Source organism: Elgaria multicarinata, chromosome 6 (assembly GCF_023053635.1).
Source record: "Elgaria multicarinata webbii isolate HBS135686 ecotype San Diego chromosome 6, rElgMul1.1.pri, whole genome shotgun sequence".
Lineage (NCBI taxonomy): Eukaryota > Metazoa > Chordata > Lepidosauria > Squamata > Anguidae > Elgaria > Elgaria multicarinata.
The window spans coordinates 34,669,090-34,691,277 of NC_086176.1; the positions used below are offsets into that span (position 1 = coordinate 34,669,090).

The 22,188-nt window shown below is 42.4% G+C and overlaps 1 protein-coding gene across 1 annotated transcript in view; it reads right to left on the minus strand.

The window, feature by feature from the left end:
- The window catches only part of FOCAD (focadhesin), a 146,014-nt gene that overhangs the window by 25,402 nt on the left and 98,424 nt on the right, over positions 1 to 22,188 (minus strand). The window contains exons 23-28 of the mRNA XM_063129216.1: positions 20,767 to 20,855; positions 18,609 to 18,650; positions 15,373 to 15,481; positions 14,611 to 14,727; positions 11,544 to 11,782; positions 9,442 to 9,531 (exon numbers count right to left, since the gene is read on the minus strand). Coding sequence (XP_062985286.1) covers positions 9,442 to 9,531; positions 11,544 to 11,782; positions 14,611 to 14,727; positions 15,373 to 15,481; positions 18,609 to 18,650; positions 20,767 to 20,855 — 686 coding nt within the window. The remainder of the gene's footprint in view (positions 1 to 9,441; positions 9,532 to 11,543; positions 11,783 to 14,610; positions 14,728 to 15,372; positions 15,482 to 18,608; positions 18,651 to 20,766; positions 20,856 to 22,188) is intronic.

Consider the following 22,188-nt stretch of genomic DNA (forward strand, 5'->3'; position numbering starts at 1 on the left):
GGGCCATGTAATCAATGCAGTTATTTCCTACGATAGGCCCATGGGGTAATTAAAAAATTGCTTTAGTGTGCAGAACACCAGCTGGTATCATGCTATATAAATGTACACATCTGTGGGTCTTTAGGAAAAATGTCCACTGACATAATAATTTGTTATTCCACATTAAGCAAAAAATATTACATGAAGAGTTCTCCCCCACTAGGTGGCAGCCATACATCAAAGGTATCTTGCAACCGTGGGCAAGGGCAACAAGACAATAAATGTTAATAAAAAGCGATCACATCTTCCCAAGTGAAGGCTTCGACATAAATGACTTAAAAAACATTTTCGTCTTCATGCTCATCATATGAATTCTATTAAAAGAAGTGTCCATTCCATCATTCTTGGTTTACAAAAATGGGCATAATTTTCAGGCACTTGTTGACAACCACTTCTGAATGGTGCATAGCAAGAAGCCAGAGGAGCTTCCAAAACGTAACTGGAGCTGGAAGGTGTGCAGTAGGTGACATATAGATTGGTTTCCAATTAGCTCATTTCACCAGTGGAATGGATCTGTCTATGGATGTGGAGGGGGGACATTCTGCAGCATATGTAGGGAGAAGCTGCAGTTGGGAGCAGAGTAAAGTCCCATTGTACAAGCCGAAGTCCAGTTGTCGACTCTGGATTTCAACCAAGTATGGAATTTGATGACATTCATGTAAGCTGATAAGCCCAGTGAAACCGAGTGCATGTCCAAAACCTTTAGCAGTAATGGGATAAGAGAAAAGTTCCTTTTATGGACTGGCAATTCATTAAACCACAGGGACCACAACTCTAATGATCCCTGATTATTGGCCGCACTGGCTGGAGCTGATCAGAGTTGTTGTCCAAAATATTTGGAGGGCACCAAGTTCCCTACCGCTGCATGAAACAATAGGGTTTCAGGATGACGAAAAGCTTACAGACTGAAGAACTCTAATATGATATCTCCAAACTGTGTGAATGGGCAACAAAATGGCAAATGTGATTCAATATAAATAACTCTAAAATGATTCCCATGGGGGCAAAAATAAAATAAATATCTAGCCACATAAACACTGACAGTTTCTGGACTGGATATGGTATGTTTACCAAGGATAGAGATCTTGGATCATGAGGGATAATCCAATGAAAATGTCAATTCCATGCGTGCAGAGGTGAAAAAGTCAAATTCTGTATTAGGAGTTATTAAGAAAGGGTTTGAAATGCCAATACAGAAATGGCAGCATGGTAACACCTTTATCCTATATACCAATAGTGAATTAAATTCAGTGTGGATCCTACTATGGCCAAAACAGTACCATCCATGCACAGAAGGGAGACACAAGCAAACTTGGTGGACTATCAAGATTTGCACAAGTACAACAAAGCTTGACACATAAAAAATAACCAGCCCAATGAGGACTCAGGATCCTCAGCAGGCATAGAATGGTGACTGTTGGGAGCCAAAATGGAGGAGAGTGGGAATGGAATGGAGTATCCTGCACAAGGACATGCCCGGTTATCCTGAAACTTGAACAGGACCCTTCCACACTGCTGCATTTTGTTGCAGGTCCTGAAAGGGAGCTGGAAAAGATGCAGAAAGGGGGGAAATAATAAGATAAAAGGACTGAAACACCTTCCTTATGAGGATAGGTCCATGGAGCATTTTGTTTTAGAAAGACAACTAAGGAGAGCATGCTGAGAGCTTCAACAAAGTCAACAACATTATGAAGATTTGTTTCTGTCCCTCTTTGAAGTCAGGGCTTAAAAAACAAAATAGATTGAAAATATATATTCAGGCCAAGGAAAGGAAAACATGCCATCACAAAATGCATAACTACATGTGATTTGATGCTCCAGGATATGGAATTTGTGGCCACTGGTTTAGGGAATTGGGGATATTAATAAGGGATGCTAGGTCTATCAACGACTATTCGGCACTAGATTATGAAGCAACACAACAATAGCAAATTGTCTCTATTGTGGGTAACATATGAAACAATAAATCAGTGGATAAGCATGCAATTTGTTGTGAACCATCCAGAGAGCTTCAGCTAGTGGGCGGTATAGAAATTAAATAAATGATGATGATGATGATGATGATGATGACTTATGCATCCAAAGGCAAAGGTTCTTTACATCGGTTCTCCACTCCTTCAAAAGTTTCAAGGACTCTATTTTAAAATGGGGAAAGAATATCAACACAATACTTTAAATGTCAACAATATGGCTCATCTAAGAGATATCATATACTGTATGAAAAGAAAAGAGGAGCCAGAGAAGAGTGAGTGAGAGAGAAAATGAATACACACACAGGACACACATTCATGCATGTAAACACAGAAGGGGGGGCACTCCCAGCATTTTTGTGAATAGCCACCCACCCACCTAGGAGCAGCCAATTTGCAGTGGTGCCCAGGGCACTTTTTTCGAAATTCCAGAAGCCTATGAAGGTTGGGGACCCCTGCCATACAGTATCTATAGTAACTGAGGTTTTATTTATTTCTCTTTCTCTGCCTCCCCCCCCCTCCAGTCCAGTACTTCAAACAGGAGGAGAAAGAGCTTTCATCTCCTCCACACTATTGTCTCCGTACTTCCATCTGCTCTTGGCTGGCAGGGAAGGCTAATTTGGCTACGAGTGCACAGCTTTTATCTTATGCTACATAGGCACTCAAACATGAAGCGGTGGGCACTGCAAAGCAATGCGGCTCATACAGCTCCCTTTTACCATATGTGCCTTCAGCTGTGCCAGACGAGAGTAGAGCAATGCCAACCTGATTCTAAACTAAGCTCTTCCTGGATTATAGTGAGGGCTGCATCTACTCAGTGCCAAAGAAAAGTCTAAATTCGGTGCCAAGGAAACACAGAATCTGTATACATTTGCAGGTCTGGATATTTTATTTTACTTCCAAAATTTACTCTTTCAAAGAATTTGGAAGTAGCAAGAGGAGTGGGCAGGCAGATCAAATAGTGATTTTATGGTGTATTGGCAGCTAGTCCATATTTCACCAAATATGGGGGTGGGGGGGATGGAATAGTCATGAAGGAAGAACATGGAAATGTATTGATTTATCTAGCTTTATATCCCACTTAAGCCAGTAGACTAACAACCTCTGGGGACCAAAGGTTAAGAAATGTTGCCTTAGGGTTTCACAAATGAATTACCATGCACAAAGAAACATGTTGTCAGTTCTGAAATTACTGTTAAGCTCTTGTATTATGGGGAGGGGGGGGAAAGGAGAATTATATTGCCTTTTTAAAATTAATAAACCTCTATCATGTCCATCCCTACCCTTATCTACCTTCATTATCTTTCCTTCCAAATTAAAAGCCCTGCAACAGTTTGGACTTACCTTGTAGAAAGGTTCTCGAATTCCAAAAGATTGTGCTGCCTTGATGTGGGGCAGCAAATGTCACACCACCACCCTCCAATTCCAAGTCTATACTATCCAAGACCAAGTGTGTGTGTTTTCATCTTCCCCCAACCCCTCCCTGGGAATACTATTATTTATTAATAATAATAATATAATAAATTAATGAAATAGTCAATTTGCTGCCTTTTAATGACACTCAAAATCAGCCATCTGTGGCAGCCACCTCACTTTGCCTAACAGTAGGGCCAGCCTTGATATTAGACTGTAAAACTATGCACACTTACATGGAAATAAGTCCTATTGAGCAAAATGGGACTTACCTCTGAGTAAACATGCTTAGGATCTAGCTGCAACTTGCCTTTCTGTACCCTCTTCAGCTCTATAAACCTCCTTCTCAAGATAGCATAACTAGGTATTGTGCATGATAGTTTTATTTAACACATATGTACTTACTGTATTTCACATTATCTGTTGCAATACCCTTTATATACATTCCCTAGACAAAAATTTCTTGATTACATTCTTCGCTACCTTTCTAACCAACTTTCCCTTGAGCAAATCTGTATCTTGCTGGCTGGCAATAATGCATTTATTACTGCTGTGGCTGCAAAATTTGCCTTGGCTGCAAGTAAGTTGAGAGCTAGGCATCAAGACCATTTACAAGTATTGTAATGGGGAGCTGGAGATTTTGCCCTCTTGAAATGTGTTGTTCTAGTACCCCAATGCGGAGCTCTTAATTTATGTAAATGTGATTTTGTATTTTTATATTCTTGTATTTTTGTTTATCTTTTTTATTTTATTTTAAATTATCTGTTTTTATTCCATTTACGTACAGCCCTACTTTTATTTTATTTTTCTAACTATGTTAAATTGTGATGGCTTATCGCTTTTAGCAATAAAGATTTCATTCATTCATCTTAAATGAAACTTAGAAATATCAGAAATGAAGTAAAATTGTGCTTTCCTTTCTTGCTGCATTAAAGTCAATGTAGGAGTAACTGAGAACTTCCATTCAGTCCGTCCACTGAGCTCTCAACATGACTGATAGGATTTTGGAGGAGGTAGCATAACAGAATGGAAATTGCATGTTTAAAGGTAGTGGGTTAGATCCAGCTTAATTTCTGCCAGCAGGAGCATTCCCTTAGCTGAGTTCTGCTCAGAATACTCCTGCTTGTAGAAAAGGAGAGGAGACAATCTTCGGTGATCCCCCTTCCGCTGTGCAGCGTCCAGCAGCATCTCCCCCACTGTTCCGGAGTGTCGCCCACCCTTTCGGAGCAGATTTTCAGGGGAGAGATGTAACCAAGAGAGCGTCCTCTCCAGCAGAAATGCTCCACTGGATCAGAAATCCTCTGCAGCTGGAACGAGTCTTTCTATCTGCAAAAGAAAGACCTTGGATCCAGGTCAGTATTATTATTTTTTTCTGAAGTTAAATATCTGTCATTTATTTGTTTTGTGGGAATTACACTGAACTTGTAAAAGTAAAATCAGCTCAAAGTTGCTGAACAGGTTATCAAAACATGTTTTAAGTTGGTCTCTGAATCCAAACCAAACTGGATAGTGGGTTTTTTTTTAAAAAAAACCCACTAACCAACAAACTGGAACTGAATCCAAATCTTTAATGGTTTTATTATTATTATTATTTATTTATATAGCACCATCAGTGTACAAGGTGCTGTACAGAGTAAAACAGTAAATAGCAAGACCCTGCCGCATAGGCTTACAATCTAATAAAATCATAGTAAAACAATAAGGAGGGGAAGAGAATGCAAACAGGTACAGGGTAGGGTAATGGTTCCACTCTCTGTGTAAGTGACTTTCTTTTGGGTATAGTTCTACTAAAGATAGTACAACAGAGGGACTGGGGATGGTAGGAGCCCTATCAAACCCAAAAGTTCCTTGTGTGGTTATTGGTTACTTTGTTTTTAAAGAAATAGCCAGTGCAGGGGAGTAAAGGTGGTTTTAGACCCCCCGTTAAAGCCACTTATGGGCTTTAATCTCTAACCCCACGACAGGCCCAATTAGGACTGGGCCTCCTCGTACTTGCCATTCACAGTGGAAGGAAAGCTCTCATAGGAGCCAATAGGAGCTTCCTCTCACTGTGAACAAGAGGCAGAACCACACCCTCCCCCAATTTGGATCAGGGCCTGAATGGATGCAAAGGGTAAAGCCCCATTTCCCCATGTCACCGTTCCATTCTGGCTTGCCCATACACACATACAAGCACACCAGCTATTTGGTTCTTTTTTTAAAAAAAAGCACATCATAGACAACCACACAAGGCCAAATAACAAGAACAACATCATGTCTAGTTTGGCACCGATGTCTAGGTCATAAGAACCACCCTATTTAGGGAAGGTAGGACAAGGAAGGAGAGTGGGCATACCTCCAAATCATTCCCCTGTCCATGTGTTAGACCCACGAGTGATTTAGAAGTCCTCAGAAGCACTTGTAGCTCTGAATATTACAAAAGAATGTTAAAAGTAGCCAAAATGAAATGCTCTGAAAATACACTGTTTTTTGCAGTTCACTCATGAATATACTGACAAGCAGGTCTTTGAACTGTGTTCCGAATCCCACTTTTCAGAGATCTGAAATGGTTTACTTGGCCTTTGCCAGACATCGCCTCTGCTCTTCCATTCTGCTTTCCTGTAAGATCTAGAATTTTTTTTCATTAAAAGAGCTGACTTTTTCCAATCTGCCAATAGATTTCCAAAACAAGATTCAATACTACACTGAATCACAGACTTGGCTTGTAATGTAAGAATAACCTCCTTACCCAGTTCTTATGCTAATCTATAAAAATTGCCAGCCTGCAAAAAAATCCATACTTCAAAGATCTAAGATAGGCACACATTTAAAGCTTAAGCCAACTTCAAATTGAGGTTTAAGATCCTGGCTTGTCCAGAAGCAGATTCCCATTTTATCCAAACGATGTTTAACTACGGTTAATTGTAGATTTCCAGATTTGATTGCTGTGTGCCATGAAGCCTGAGGGAACGCAAAACAACACAGGCAGGATCTACACTACTGCTTTAAAATGGTTTATAACGGTAGTGACAACTGTTGAGGACCAGGACACACGCCATATACAGTTTTCAAAACGTTTTCAAGGTTTTATATCCTGCTTTGTGAAGATCTGGCCATAGTCCCAATCACGACCAAATGTAACGTCACAGAGAAAGGTGCGGAGGATAGACAGGCTTGCTTGTTAAAACAGAAAAAGGAAAGCAGAACATTGTGTGCAATTAAGACTAAACATTTGTTGCAAATGTCTCGGTTACGTTATGTCATGGTCGATCTCATTACTCCCTAAAAATAACAGGCAATCCAGGGCACACACTTGCTCTTACAAGGGCACCAGGGTGGATTCATTAATGCCTGCAATTTAATTGAATTTTGGAAGTAAACTAGAAAATCACCTCTAATACAAGGGAGTATGTATTTCACACATCCGAAGCACTGCTTTCTGATATATGCCAAGCAACCTTAATGGCCATTAATATCCCTCAAAATATTCAGAGCCCATGTAGCTTTAAATGTTCCTCAGCTGGTGCCTTCAGTGTTATATACGTTTTCAGCCACTTCCCAACCTCTCAATTCTTTCCTTCGACACCTGGAGTTTCAGCCTGCTGCTCAGCAGACCTAAATACGTTTCCTTTCATCCATACTTTATATCCCACCTCCAGCTGTTCATTTAACAGAATAGTTCTTCCAGATAAAGGAGCCGTGAGAGACAGCTGCTCCTGCAGCTCAGACTGTATTGTGAGCACAGGCACAGTCTAAGAACAGGCTCCGTAGATGCTAGACGTGAGTCAACATTGCCCAGCTACCCAGGAGAGCTTCAAAAGTAGCCTTCGTTAGTGAACCTGCAAAGGGACCAAGCCCCAGTGACAAGAGGCTGATCTCGCAACGGCACACTTGCCCGCTGCTCCGTCGGCAATGAACAAGAGACTCGCTGTGCTTGGCCAAATGTCTACCTTAGCACAATAAATGTATCCTCGCGGCATAGATGGGTTTTCTACTAAGGTTTTGGCAGGCCAGCTACTGCATAAACTTCCACAGTAATCCTTTCAAGAGACTGAGAGCAATGAGGAATATATTCATGAGCCGTACTTCCAGCAGTAAATATATTCTAGGCCTAAAATCAGGATGCTACAAATGAGTCCATAAGCCGTGTCACACATTATTATTCTTACATACAGGTAATCTCCATGCGGATGGGGAGAGAAGAGTGCATCATCTGATATGGTTTCCCGATCAGTGTGCTCACTGTAAAAAGGACGCTGCAACATACTTCAAATAATAGGGAAGACCTTTTCTATATAGGAAAATGGGAATGACTGAAGCAACTGGGACTGGTTTTATATGGCTGCGTGGAATGCAGTGACTTCTAGGAAACTTTTACACAGCTGTGGGGGGGGGGGGAATGACACGAGCCCCCATCTGAAAAGTATTTTGGGGGACAAATGCCTGAACTTCAGGGTATGTGGTTGCGCTCGCATGCCTATCACAGCTGCTTTACGCGATCTATAGTTTTAACAGGTACATATTAAAGATTAGGCATGCAACTTTTTGCAGCCTGTAATTCAAGGGTACAGAACTCAGTTGAGGTAAGGGCTGGATTGGCTCCTCAGGTCAGATGACATCAGCGGGCGTGGCCACACCCACCAACATCATCTGCCCCCACCCATTTTAGCTTTTCTCCATGCTGAGAGGAACAGTCCAAAAGGTAATAGCTGGGATTCCCTTCAGGGGGCTCTGTGGGCTAGACTGAGAATCCCAGCAGGTTAGGCCAGTGCGGGTGGGATTTCAGCAACCCTGCGGTAACATGCAAGGCAGATACTCATGCTTGTTTCACTGCACATTTACCAGGAAACTACATAGCGGATAGATGTCATAGAATGAACAATTCATCTCTGCAGCATCCATAGGAGTGAAATAAAAACACATCCATCTTGCTCACATGTTGTGGGAGCAACGCAAAGGCAAACTAAATCCATAATGTCACTGCGTCTTAGCCTAACCTATTCCACATGTAATTGAAGGGATAAAACGACTGAGTGGTGGGAAGGAAAGAGACCACGTATGCTATCTTGAGATCCTTGACAAGATAAAAATGTATTAAATAAATAACATCATTTTATGTTATTTATTTCTATAAAATACATAGGGTACTGCGTACCCTAACGCTTAACACCTCACTCTTTGATCCAATAGGTTTCTCAAAGCAGCTTACACAACATAATTCAAACAATATAAACAACAAAACTGGACAATGTGGTTAAGCTGCACAGCATACAGAGAAGCCAGCATAGGACAACAATAAAAGCAAATGATTTAAAAGGACTAAAAAAATATCTGGCAATGAAAGAATGTCAGACTCAGTGCTGGGTACCAACAACAGCAAAAGGGTAGCACATTGTTCTAAAGAATTCTACAGTTGGGGTACCACCACCAAAAAGGCCCTGTCTTGGGGTGGGGAAACCTGTCTCACCTCTTATAGTGATGGGCCTCTGAGGGAGAACTTAATACATGGGCAGGTTCTAGTAGAAGTAAGTATTAGAAGAACGCAAGCTGTTTGACCAGCACTTTGAACAATGCTTCAAAATTGACTAGAAGCCAGAGCAGTTGTTTTGTGTTCCAGTCCTGGTCTAATTACTATATTTTGTACCAACTGTAGCCTTTAAAGGCAGCACACTGGACACACAATGTGTGAAGTAGTCCTCAAGGACTAAGAGAAGGGAATGTTAGAGGGCAAGACAAGATCCTTGTAGGATCAGATTTGACATTTGTACATAGATAGATAGATAGACAGATGAACTTTTTTAACACTAGATAATCCAGCAAGTAGCATTTATTTCTTACATTTATAGCTCATCCTTCCTATGACACGCTGACATACTTTGCCCTATTATATCCTCATGCTAATCCCTGTGAGTGTGTCCATGGTCGTACAAAAGCATCATGACTAAACAAGGATTAGAAGCTATGACTTTGTGGTCCAAGCCCAACACTCTTAAGCATCACTCCATTCTGTGCACCCAACAAAACTATACAGCATACTTACTTGTACTCTAGACTTGTGTCAAAGCAGCAGTCCTCTAATGTATCCAGGGACTTCATCAATAAGAGATTCATTTGTTTGCCAGATACTTCACTAAAAAGAAAAGAAAGTGTTCCAGGAAATAATTTTCTGCTGCTCATATTACATTTATCCACATTTTTTCTCCCCACCGCCCCCAGATTGCTGTATAAGTGCTAACTGACATCGTGGCCCTGTGGGGAAGAAAAAGGAGTGAGAGAGACAGGAGAAGGAAGAGGAAACATCTGCACCTGCCCTAGTTGGTCTCCTACCCCCGCCCCCCTGGGCTAACTGATATCGTAGCCCTCTGGGAAAGAAGAAAGAGTGAGGAAGGCAGGAGCAGGCAGAGGAAACCTCAGGGCCTGCTCCAGTTGGTCTCCCTGACCCCCTTGGCCAACTGACATCATGGCCCTGTGGGGAAGAAGACAGAGTGAGGGAGACAGGAGCAGGTAGCGAAGACATCAGGGCCTGCTCCAGTTGGTCTCCCCATCTCCCCTGGGCTAACTGACATTGTGACCCTGTGAGGAAGAAGACGGAGCGAGGGAGGCAGGAGCAGGCAGAGGGAACATAATTGCCTGCTCTAGTTGGTCTGACCCTCCTTAGGGAGAGGAGGGAGCAGGGCCATTCCACCACCCCGTCTACCCGTCTACTTCTCTCTCTCTTTTCCCTCTTCCCTCCCCATCTCCTTTTTCTTGTGTGTCATGCCTTTTTTATTTATTTATTTATTTATTTATTACATTTTTATACTGCCCAATAGCCGAAGCTCTCTGGATGGTTCACAAAAATTAAAACCATAATAAAACAACCAACAGGTTAAAAGCACAAATACAAAATAAAGTATAAAAAGCACAACCAGGATAAAAACCACGCAGCAAAATTGATATAAAATTAAAATACAGAGTTAAAACTATAAGCCTGAGAGCAGGGACTGCCCTCTTTGATGATTGATTATTTATTTATTTTTATTTATTTAAGTATTTTTATGCCGCCATTCAGCCAAAAACGGCTCTCACGGCGGCTTACAAAAGTATTTCTTGACAGTCCCTGCCCACAGGCTTACAATCTAATGGTACGCTGCTCTGGGAGCCTGTTTTGGCTGAGGAGTGGGGTAAAAATAAATAAATAAATAAATAAATAAATAAATAATACTCCAAATAACACAGCCTTATCTACTCCAACACAACGTACATGCTGAGGCACAGCACGTAAACACAGATACAGGACTTCTATCAGGGGTGGGAGACCTCATTCAGCCCATGGGGCAAGTTGAATTTCGGAGAAGCTCTCAGGAGCCACATTCCAGAAATTGGTGAGGGCAAAAATACAAATAAAAGCCAGCGTATAAGAGCTTAGTGCTTAACTTAGCGCCCATCACAGGATGTGAAATCAGAAGAGGTTATGCCAAGACAAGAGCACGTAACCTTTTGGGTCTGTGGGCATGTCTGTGAAACCTCTGGTCACCACCACAGAATGGGCATGTTACAGCCGCCTGCCATCTTCATTTCCTTAAAATGACTCTGAACCCCACATATGGCCCAGAGGCATTTGTACGAAAAGAAAATAGGAGCAGCTAGAGGCCCTCGTTTTGCTTTGAAGCCTATAATAATTTTTTGTTATTTAAACAAAAAAATAGAAGTAGGAGGGGTTGGGCACCTTGGCGGGCACTATGGAAGTCGTCCGAGGGTGCACTGTGCCCACAGGCACCACACTGGCTCCCCCTGCACTAAGAACTTTGCCCACATGGCCTCTGATTTTCCCTTCACAGTACAGAGGAGGGCCACGCTGTGGGGGCTCTTCGCCCTGTGAATGTATCCCAAGAAGGGGACCCAGACACCACACCAATCTGGGAAAAGTGTTAATAAATTAACCGAATATGTTGCAGTGAAAACAATGCAGAGGGGAAGAAGATGAGGGACCAAGGAAGCAATCTATAAAAGATAATGAAATCATCTTGCAGAGCACCTCAGGAATCGTTAAGTGCAGAAAGCTAAGCATGTTGCTCTGCATAATTTAAATGCCTCACACGGGAGCGGGGGGGGGGGGGGGACAAAGTTATTTACACACCTGCTGTACAAGGTAATGCATACCTGACTTTCTCTTCGCATAACCGCGAAATAAACATCCCCAAAGCGAGGCCCATGTGAATTTGAACAGCCTGAGACTCATCTGCATTTGGTTTCCCAGGTAACATGGCAATCAGTAAATTCAGGACTTCCTCCACCTTTTCCTTGTAGGATACAATAAAAACCGGCACCAAGAGAGACAAAGCCGTCGCTGCACAGGAACGAGCGATAGCACTCGCGGTATTTTCACTAGAGTAAGATTTCTAGGAGACAAAATAAAATCTCGAAAGACTTTTTTTGGTTTTAACCTTTTCCCCATTTGAAGAAATTTCATCACATCCTACAGCATTCTAGGAAATCTTTAGAAAAGGAAAAGGAAACGATAGTTGTGCTTTGACCACATAACTGTCCATACCTTTATTTAACAGTGTTTTATTTTAACACCCCGAAACAAGCAATTAATAGGCTTCCTAGAGAGGAAACAGAAATCTGCGCTTTAAAAAAACCAAAACAGATGGGATTGAACGATCCTGTCCCTGCATATATGTAAATAAAAATGTTACTGTGAATGTTAATTAATTCCATAATTACAGCTTTACTGGAATTTACTGCAAAGGCAGCCCAGGGCAGGGAGGGGGGCAGGAGGAAGCCACACCAATAGAAGGGCTATGTCAAGAATATAAATATTTGCAGCTCTTGCAGAAATGTCTAAATGCCAAATGCACAGAGATTAAAACACTTTTTAAAACATTAATATTAATGTCAGAATATTTATTTTAAAAATTGTAAAGGACCTGCCAACCCCTGGCACTCAAGGCAGATCACAATGATTAATCACAAAGATTTACGTTTTTCTTGAAGCAGAGAACTCGAATCACAAAACCCACAGAAAGGCTGCAATCCTATACCCCTAACCTAGGAGTAAGCCCCATTGAACTCAATGGGATTTACTTCTGAGTAGGCATGTAACAAGAAAACCATAAAACAAGAAATGAAACAAGCACACCCCTCGAAGCAAACAATATGAAGGTTTGATTACATATACACAAGCACAGCAAGCAAGCAAGCTTTGCATAGCAATGCACCGCTTTAAGCAGAAAAGGAAAGCAACTGAAAGAGACAGGATGAAGGCAAGTAGTACTGGTGGCAATGCAGCAACATTTCCCACACTGAAAATATACTGTTTAAAACACAGTGAAACACAGTGTGGAGTATTCATGCTGGATATCTTAAGAAAATAGTAAGTAATCCTTTGGGAACTGCTTGGAATACAGTAGCCTACTATCCAGATGTAGTCCTTTGGCAGCAACTTGAAACCTTTTACTTTGACTCACACTGCTCAACACCTGCCTAACGGGAAGGTCCCTTAACGTGGGCTCTTGTGCTATAGCCAGGGTGGGCAACTTGCGGCCTACAATAGTCATCGCTCTTCAGCATTGGCTAGGCTGACTAGGGCTTATTGAAGTTGTAGGCCAAAGTATTTGGAGGGCAACAAGTTGCCCACCCCTGCACTACAGTGTTTCCAACATCCACTAGTGGCGGTCTGGCAACCCATGGGTATTGGTGGCCTGCAAGGCTATCTTTAGCCTTGCTGTTAGCCCCTTGCTGGATCACTTGTGGTAAGTAAGCCAACTGAGTCCTCCCTGCACTGCCATTGGGAAGAGGACAATACGGTGCTCACATTCGCCCTTCTAGAGCCCCATGTACAGCCTTTGCATAACATGGCAGCCATCTTGTTCAACGGAGGACTTAATCTGAGGGAAACAGGCCATCCCACATTCAGTTAAATGGGAACAGAGTAAGCAACCCTACACCAAGTTGGATCACTGGCCCATCTTGCCTGGTACTGTTGATATTGACTGGCAGCCATGGCTCCCCTTGGTTTCAGGCAGGATTCTTTCCTAATCCTACATGGAGAAGCCGAAGATTGAACCTGGCACTTTCTGCCTGCTGAGCTACACCCGCTTCGTGTAGGTTTCCACATACCAGAGAGGGTGTCCTATTTCCATTGGTGAGAATATAGAGCAGCTAAGAATGACCAAGATCAGTACCAAAGGCAAGATCTGAAGGTAGCGCAAGGTTCAAGCACAGCAGGGTCCAGAGAAGAGCTGAGCTATGGGAGGACTGCAGGGAAACCGAAAGCTCTTAAGCTTGAGCCCCATCTAGAAAGCACATCAGCAGGCCATCAGTGTCACCTGATGAATGGACTACTCAAAATATTAAAATAGTGCCCCTGCCCAAATTTTGGGCTTGGATGCCCACCTTGTTGGCTGGGGACTTATCTGAGGGTTTCCGGTTCTCTTAGGCTGAAATTACACATCACCTGAAAATGGCATCTCTTTCTCTCACCACCACCACGTTGCCGATCACTGATCCCAGGTCATGACATTGTCACATTGTGAATTTCGCTTCCCCTGCTCTAAAGCTACTCACAACATGAAACCAGTGATCCCAAATGATGCAAAGGACAGGAGGGGAACAGAACTTGATACGGGGATGTCATCTTCAGCGTACCAGACCCAGGTTGCCTATAACATGGAGTTTTAACCTCAGAGAGCACTAACGTGCTCTTCACAATTTGTTCCCAACCGCCTCTGGCTCACCTCCTGCTGCTCATCCAGTGCAGGGCTTAGTCCCAATCTCACCCCCATTCTCTTTACCTATGGCTTGACTCTTCCATGCCTCACTATAGCATTTTTTCCTTGGTTCTTTTTCACCTCAGGCTGTTCACAAGCTCCAGGTGTTTATGCTCCACAGAAACAACGGAGACAAAGTCATTTCCTTCAACAGTTAACCCAGGATGACTTGGGAACCTCTCCCCTTTTATCTGATTTTCCTTAACGGACATGTGAAGACTGTAGATCTTACACAGAGCCAGTCGCATCACCCTGATACTATGATCTATTATGCTGCTATCTACCATTATGGAGTGAAGGAGAACTCCACAGGTGCACATTTTGAGAATAGCTTCCTTCTGTCATTACAAATATAGAATTATTCTGAAAGCCTCAGGGAAGATGGTTGAAACACTTATAACAAGGCAAAAGTACTATCATTTCACATTATTCTTGTAAAATCTAGTTGGACCTACCTGATAAAACCATGGGAAGATGCGACCTTTGGGGCAATAATGACTGTCCACAATGCTGAGGAGCGTATCTATCACCATGGAGATCCAGTGCTTTGTCAGAAGAAAGTCTGGCTCAGTCTGAAGGTAACAACAGGACCATAAGCTGTCAGTAGCCCAAGCTTACAAGATATTTGCCAGCTTCTGTTTTTAGCTTCAGGAAAATGTTTTCAGGGAAGAACAGAAATTCAGAAGCTAATGTGCTATACCTAAAAAACTTTGTTATTTAAATCCAAAAGCTGCCAAATTTTAAAGCAATGTTTTATGCCAGATATTGGTATTATTAAGATTGTGAAAAGAAAGAAATTAAAATCTTTCTGTACATGCACAAAAAATGAATGGGTATTTTAAAGCAGCAGAAAGGTGTAGATTTAAGGTTCAAAAAGTCTTAAAACGCAATCTTAACCGTATTTACTCAGAAGCAAGTTCCACTAATGCCAAGGAGACTTACTTCCAGGGAAGCATGCCCAGAATGCAGCATTACCTAGACAAAACACATACATTTTGCTAATAATCTTGCCAGGTGTTTTTCCCAGTATCATCAACTGTCTATCTCCCAATGAGATTTCAGACAAATTAATTTAAAACTCAAATGTCCAATTGCATTTGGGATTAGAAACAGTGCAGGAGACACATCGTCTTCAGCTGCTAACACTCTGAGCCTGATAAGTTGAAAGAATGCTTGTTGAACAGCACGACAAAGAGATCAAGTAAGGTTTAACTCACATTGAATTGTTCTTCGGTGTCGGAAGACAGCCCCTTCTCATGTTTTGCTACGGCGACGGCAAGGCCTGTTAAGGCTAGAAGGCAATTCCCTTTCACCACTGGGCTTTCCCTGTTGAAAATGATACATTGTAAGAAATGTGTGTTTGTTTGTGGGGAGGAGGGGAGAAATAGGATGAAAATGACCACACAGGCCACCCTTTAACAAGGTAACCTCAAAGGTCACAATGGAGCTCAAAAGCTTCACTGGCCTCACTGAATGAGCCACCATTCCACAAGATGGCACCTTCCAGACATCTGGGGCTGCAACTCCCATCATCCCTAGCTAGCATGGCCATGATGGCTGGGTGTCAGGTTCTGTCCTACAGCACCACCTGGTGGCCGCAGGGCACCTTGCTGGCCACAGAGTAGTTGCAGGATCCAGGTTCTTATCATCAGGTACTCACAGGTGGACTGATGCAGACCAGCTGGGAGCAGCCAGAAAGGAAGGAGCTATATAAGAACTGCATTTCCACTTCAGCCTTTACCACAGCAACATGGTCTCCTGTGCCAGCTGTAGTCCATTCCTAACTTCCTGTGATTCCAGAGCTTCCCGTGCCTGACCTTCTGCTTTGCCTGTGGCCCTGCTTGAACCCTGTTGCTCTAAACTCTGCTTGTCTCTGGACCACACCTTTTGCCTCCAGCCCTGCTTGGACTCTGTTTTGCCTTTGGACTCTGAACTTTGTTTGCCTCTGGCCCTACCTGGACTCTGTTGCCAGTTCCACTGGCGTCCACCCTGGCCCCGGTGTTCCTACGCTGAAGCCTTGCCACCCACGCCCCGGACCCTGACACTGGGGAAGATGAGCATTACATTCCAACAGATCTGGAGGGCAACAACTTGGGGAAGACCAGACTATGCCATTGGCCAGTGCTTTCAATTAAGAAAATCTGGTGAGACTTGCCTGCAGACCTCCCCTAGAGATTTCTTCCAGTAGTAATATTGCTAAAAAGTCAAAATGTTGATATATTTGGCTTAAAGAACAAGAAAACAAAACAATGCAAGGGAATGCTAGGCAAGGCAGATCAGGAGAGTGGCGTAGAGTTAACTGCAAAGGGTTAGAGTTCCCTCAGAATGGGGGGAGGAGCACCCCTGCTACTTGTAATGGGTGACTGTGACATCAGGAGCTTCCCCCTCACTGCAAATAGCAGGTGTGAAGAGGCTGATTCTGATATGGCAGGGGCAAAGAGTTAAAGACGCTCTACCCAGCTCCAACACCAACACCCGTGCTGGCCATCTGAAACAAAACCAAGTGGCATGAACATTATCATGTCTAGTTTGGCCCCTGCACACATTAGAATATAGCAGTTTCTTACATGGGTTAGTTGTCACACTGGGCTGCTATACTGGTTAACAAGACACTTCCAGCAACCAATGAAAAGAAGAAAATTGATTTCCGATGAAATAGTCTTTATAGGGAAGGGTCAGAGTATGCCTCGGTTACTCCTATCATGGCAAAGAGGGACTCCAATTATGTCATGAGAGATGGAGGAGCCCCCTACCACTCCGTGTATTGTTTGGAGCACAAGACTTAAACCACCCCCTTGCTTTACTTTTTGTGCCTGTTGTTCTAAATTTTCAGGGCCATTTAAAACACAATGCAGATGGTGGGGGGAGAATTTTGTTTCTAGGCAATCCCAGCTAATCAGGGATCAGGTAGGCAAGGAGTGTGATGTCCTGTTTTCACACAGTCAATCATATTTGGCTATATGATGATGAAATGAAGGCAAGTCAGAATGAGAGCAAGAATCGCTGTTCTCACTCTGTCTGGGCAAATATTTGTGACCCATTTTACAGGCTCTTGAAACGATGACTGAAACCAGGCTAAGGGCCAAACCAAACATGACTCCATTCATCCAATTAGCAATTGTGTGAGTGTAATTGGGTGGGTGGGTGCGATCTGGTGTCTGGTGGGGAAGGAGGATATCAGAGGCACACCCTTCTCCCCCCTCCCACTGTAATCTTAATCCGGATAGGGACCAGTGATGTACTGGAGCCAGGGATCACTGGCACGTTTCGATTAGCAGAGATCCTGATGTCCTCTGCCCCCTGCCTCGGACTTCCCTGCTCCCTCTGAGCTTAGCTGGAGCCTTCACAGCAGCTGGATGGAAATGAATTTTCTCAGCAACCACATAATGATGTTATGCAAAGTATTTTGGGGTGTCCTGGGCAACTAAGATGCAATAGCTTTACAAAAGGCCTGCTTCTCGTAGAGATGAAAACTGCTAGAACTGGGTTGTTGTTATTATTTTATTTGTATCCTGCCTTTTGCCCAATACTGATAAAGATCAACACAGTGCCTGAATTTTTGGACTCTCCTTGGAGGCGTAGCTATGGGGACTGTCATGACGTTTACCATCACACCACTGATCAAGACTTCTGAACCTGCCATTTGAGTGGAAGAAAAGCTCCACATTCAGAAACAGTTGCTTTTCTTCCAGTGCAAATACCAGGCACAGATTGGGACCAGGTAGAGCAGCAAAATGTGAAAAAAACCTTCCTCCCTCACTCAGGACATGATCCAGATCAGGCCATCCATGCTTACAATTTCCTTTACAAGTAACAACCACAAACTTGCTAATTGTGTTTGGGTTGACCCTAAGAATCTTTGAGAATCTTAAGAAATGAAGCTTCTCTATTAAAGATTACAGGAAAATGGAAAAAGACAATTTATTGAAATCTATTTTCAAGGTGGAGCTGTCACCTACAAGTAAAGAACGACTGTTTTATATGAGTTATTAAGTCTTGGTGGCAATTAAGGTGTATGAGAAGAAGCATATTTTGTAGACATACATCATACTTAAAGGGAATGAGACATTCAATCTCTTTTGATACAAAAGACAATGATTTCTGAAGGCAGCCTTTTAATATGCAGGCAGGAATACTGACATTTCTGTACCCCCCACCCCAAATTTGGGTCAGCTCTAGAAGAAGAAAAATGGGGCAGGACCTAAACTTGAAAGAGAGTTGCTTTCCCTTCAAATGACGTTCATTTTTAGGAGCCTCCTTCTATTAAATGAGAGGAAACCAACCAAACTACACTGCACCGCTATCCCCCAATGAGTAAGAAAGCACAGAATCATAGAATGGTAGAGTTGGAAGGGGCCTATAAGGCCATCATCCAACCCCCTGCTGAATGCAGGAATCCAACCTCAAAGCATATCCAAAAGAAAGAAATTATATTAAGAAACAAATATCTTACTTTGAAGCACCCTTGATTACATCGGTCAACATATCTCTGACCCTGGTAAAAGAACGAGAAGAAGCATTAGCTTCAAAGGGAAGTTTGTGGCGTTGGTATGGTTGTCAATGAAAAAAACATGCATTAGATTCACTTCATATGCACAAGCCTTTAGGTAGCCCTAAAGATTTTGAACAAAGTAACAAGATGCAACAGGTTGGGAAGCAGAATTGCAATAATCAATCATGAACGCATTCCCCTATTGATGTACCCTGTCCAGCAATCTCCATGGTTTGAGTATGTGTGCTTGGTAGCAGAGCATCAAGACAGGATTGGGATTCTGTTGACGTACTGCCTACCCCACTGCCCATGTTGATAGAGCTGGGAGTTGATTTCCCCAACACTGATTGCATTGGGGGATTTTAACATTCAAACGGAGGCCCCTACTCCTGGAGCAGCTCACGATTTTATGGCTACTGTAGAAAACATGGATCATATTTAGTAGGGCAGTCTTGACTGGGTATCTGCTGGCCAAGTTGAAATTAAACTGTGGTTGGTGGAGTTGGAAAGATCGCCGTTGTCACGGACAAATCCCTATCGTGTAACAAAGAGGCAATGTGGTTTGGGCTTATTTGGTGTTGGAGCACTAGGGTTTATTTTAAGATAAACTTCATGTTCAGAATCTTGACTTATTATAAAATGTATAAACCCCTCCACACCAGGAAATACCAGAGCAATGTACAATAAATTAAAACACAAAATACAAAAAGTGACAGTAAAAACAAATAGATCAATAAAATAGTGGCTGGAATTTACTCATCAGTCAGGAAAGGCTTGGCTGAAAATACCAAAAAAAAAGTAATGTAGGTACATGCCTGGCCTCAGTTTGAAGGGCATTCCAGAGGCTGGGAGCTGCCACAGTAAAGGCCCTACTCCTGGTGGTTTCCAGCCCATGTGGAACCACCAGGAGTGTCTCTTCAGAAGACCTCAGAGATTTGGAAAGATAATAAAGGAGAAGGCATATCCTCAAGACTTGGGCATCCTAGACTATGTGTGCACGAATTTTCAGTTTTATAGTTAGTACAGATGTACTTTAATTTTTGCCAAAAAAAAAAACAAAAACCACACACACACACACACACACACTTTAACTTCTCTAGAGCAGCCTTCCCTACTAGGTGCCCTCCAGATGTTTTGGACTTCAACTCCCATCAGCATGACTAATGGTCAGGAATGCTGGGAGTTATAGTCTAAACATCTGGAGGGCTCAAGGTTGAAAAAAAAAGCTTCTCTAGAGCATTAAGCATGATGTCTTGAAGTATGTGTTTACCAACGTTCCTGTTTCTATGTAGTAAGAAAATAACCTGGAATTCCCCAATCTAGTATCCTCCAGACATGTTGGACTACACCCCCCATCAGCCCAAGCAGCATGGCCACTGAGGCTAATGAGAGCTGAAATCCAACATAACTTGGGAGCACCAGGTTGAAGGAGGATGAGACAGCTTAACAATTTTGAAGTGGTGTTAAGTCTCAACCAAACCCAGTTTCTTTATACATATAGTATACATACATGTTTACGTTGCATACACAAACCAGGTAAGTGTCAATGCTGACAAGTCATTTCAATAACTAATTCCTTATAAGAAACTTAAGCCTGGGCATCAGCATCCCATCTAAATCATATTTTAAATGAAAAGTGCCTTTTCTATCTGCATCGGTTCACTTTGGCCAGAACTACACCAGGGCAGAATATACTGACACTTTGAAAACGGCTTGAAAACTGTCTACGGAGTGTGTCCTGGGCCCTAACAGTTGTCACTACTGTTATAAACCATTTTAAAGCAGTAGTGTAGATCCTGCCTGTGTACTTGGGAAGTGATTTCTATACCAAAGCGTGGTAGCTGGTTTTCAACAGTGCTGCCACTCCCATCACCACCATTTCCCAGCCACCATCTAAAGAAGTGCTGCCAGTAAATAAAGCCATTCTTACCTACAATACCTTGTCTTCGCTGTTTCCTTTTAAGCCAAAGCATTATATCTGGTTCTTGTCATTAACACAGATAAAGTCAGTAAAACTTGCAGCTTTGAAGCCTTTGAAGTGTCCCCCTGTGCTTTTCCCCCCACTTCCCTATCGCCTTTCCAAGTGAAGAGGAGGAGCAGCAGACAGTCAACCCCTTACCACAGCCAGGCTGTAAATTGCTTGTATTGCACTTCTTCGGGTCCTTCTTTTTCATGCTTTAACTGCATCTCCAACTCAGCTTGCCTTCCCTGTACGATCACAACATAAATCAGCGGGAGACCTTACATGGGTAGCAACTCAGAGATGTCTATGGGGAGCACTTGCATAACAGATGTAACCTTTCCCCTGAGGTCCACTCTGCAATCAAATCAAATTGCCCTTTATGGGCCCTTGCAGCTTAATAAACTATGTGTTAAGTGATGGAATTTAAGTTTTTACTTCTGAGAAATAAGGGTGCATCTAAGTTATAGGCCTAAATAAAATCATTAGTTCCATTAATTACGGTTAATTGTCTATATGTGTGCATTGGGGGGTGGGGGAGACTTAAAACTGGACATTCAGGGGTGGATCTACACTTAGTCATAGACCCATTGAAATCAACAGGACATGATAGCCATTGCTAACTTCAGTATCAAAGATTTCAATGGGTCTACTCTAAGCATGACGAAGGCTGCAATTCTATACATACTTACCAGGGAGTAAGTCACACTGAACTCAATGGGACTTCCTTCTGAGTAGACATGTACAAGATTGTGTTGTGAGTCGGGATCCAACTTCAGACATTTCTACATGCATGTGGGTATGGGCAGTGAGAACACAGTGATATTGGTAAAGCAAAATTTGCCTAGGTCACTAAACAAGAATTTCTTTCTTTCTTCCCACTGCTCACCTAGCCATAAAACTTTTGTAAAATACTACTACTGGTAGTTAAGACTTTTCTCTTCTCCCAGGCAGTTAACAACATATGCTGAGGTTTTTTTTTTATTATTTAACTGACCCCAGAATAGCTGCTTTAAATGGATATTGCTGTTTTTATGCTTTAAAATTTTTGTATATCTGTTTTTAATGTTCATTGTTTTTAACTTTTGTAAACCGCCCAGAGAGGCTATGGGGTGGTATATAAATGTAATAAATAAATAATATCCCATGAAATTCATCACTGCAGTTAGTAAAGGGTGTGCTTCGAACAGCTAGAATAAATTTTCCCAAGTAAAGATAGAAGGAAAATGGGGAGAGACCATTTCTTGAAATCAATTTTGAATGTGGTGTTGTGACCTACAGGTTAAAAATTGCTGTTTTATATGAGTTATTATGTCTATGTGGAAAAGTATGTGGGAATAAGAGACATTTTCAGTCATTCATCATACTTAGCTGGGATATTCATGAATATCATATGATACTAAAAAGGCTCCTAAAGGCAAGCTTCTCTTATAGTATGAGATTTATGGTGTATTTGCACTAGCAATTTTCCCCTCCAATGAGGTTTTGATATACACGTGCCACCCTAATCTTGTGAGTGGCTGAACGAGCTTCATATGAATGAATCTGACAGCAAACTAGCCCATTTTGAACTACCCATAA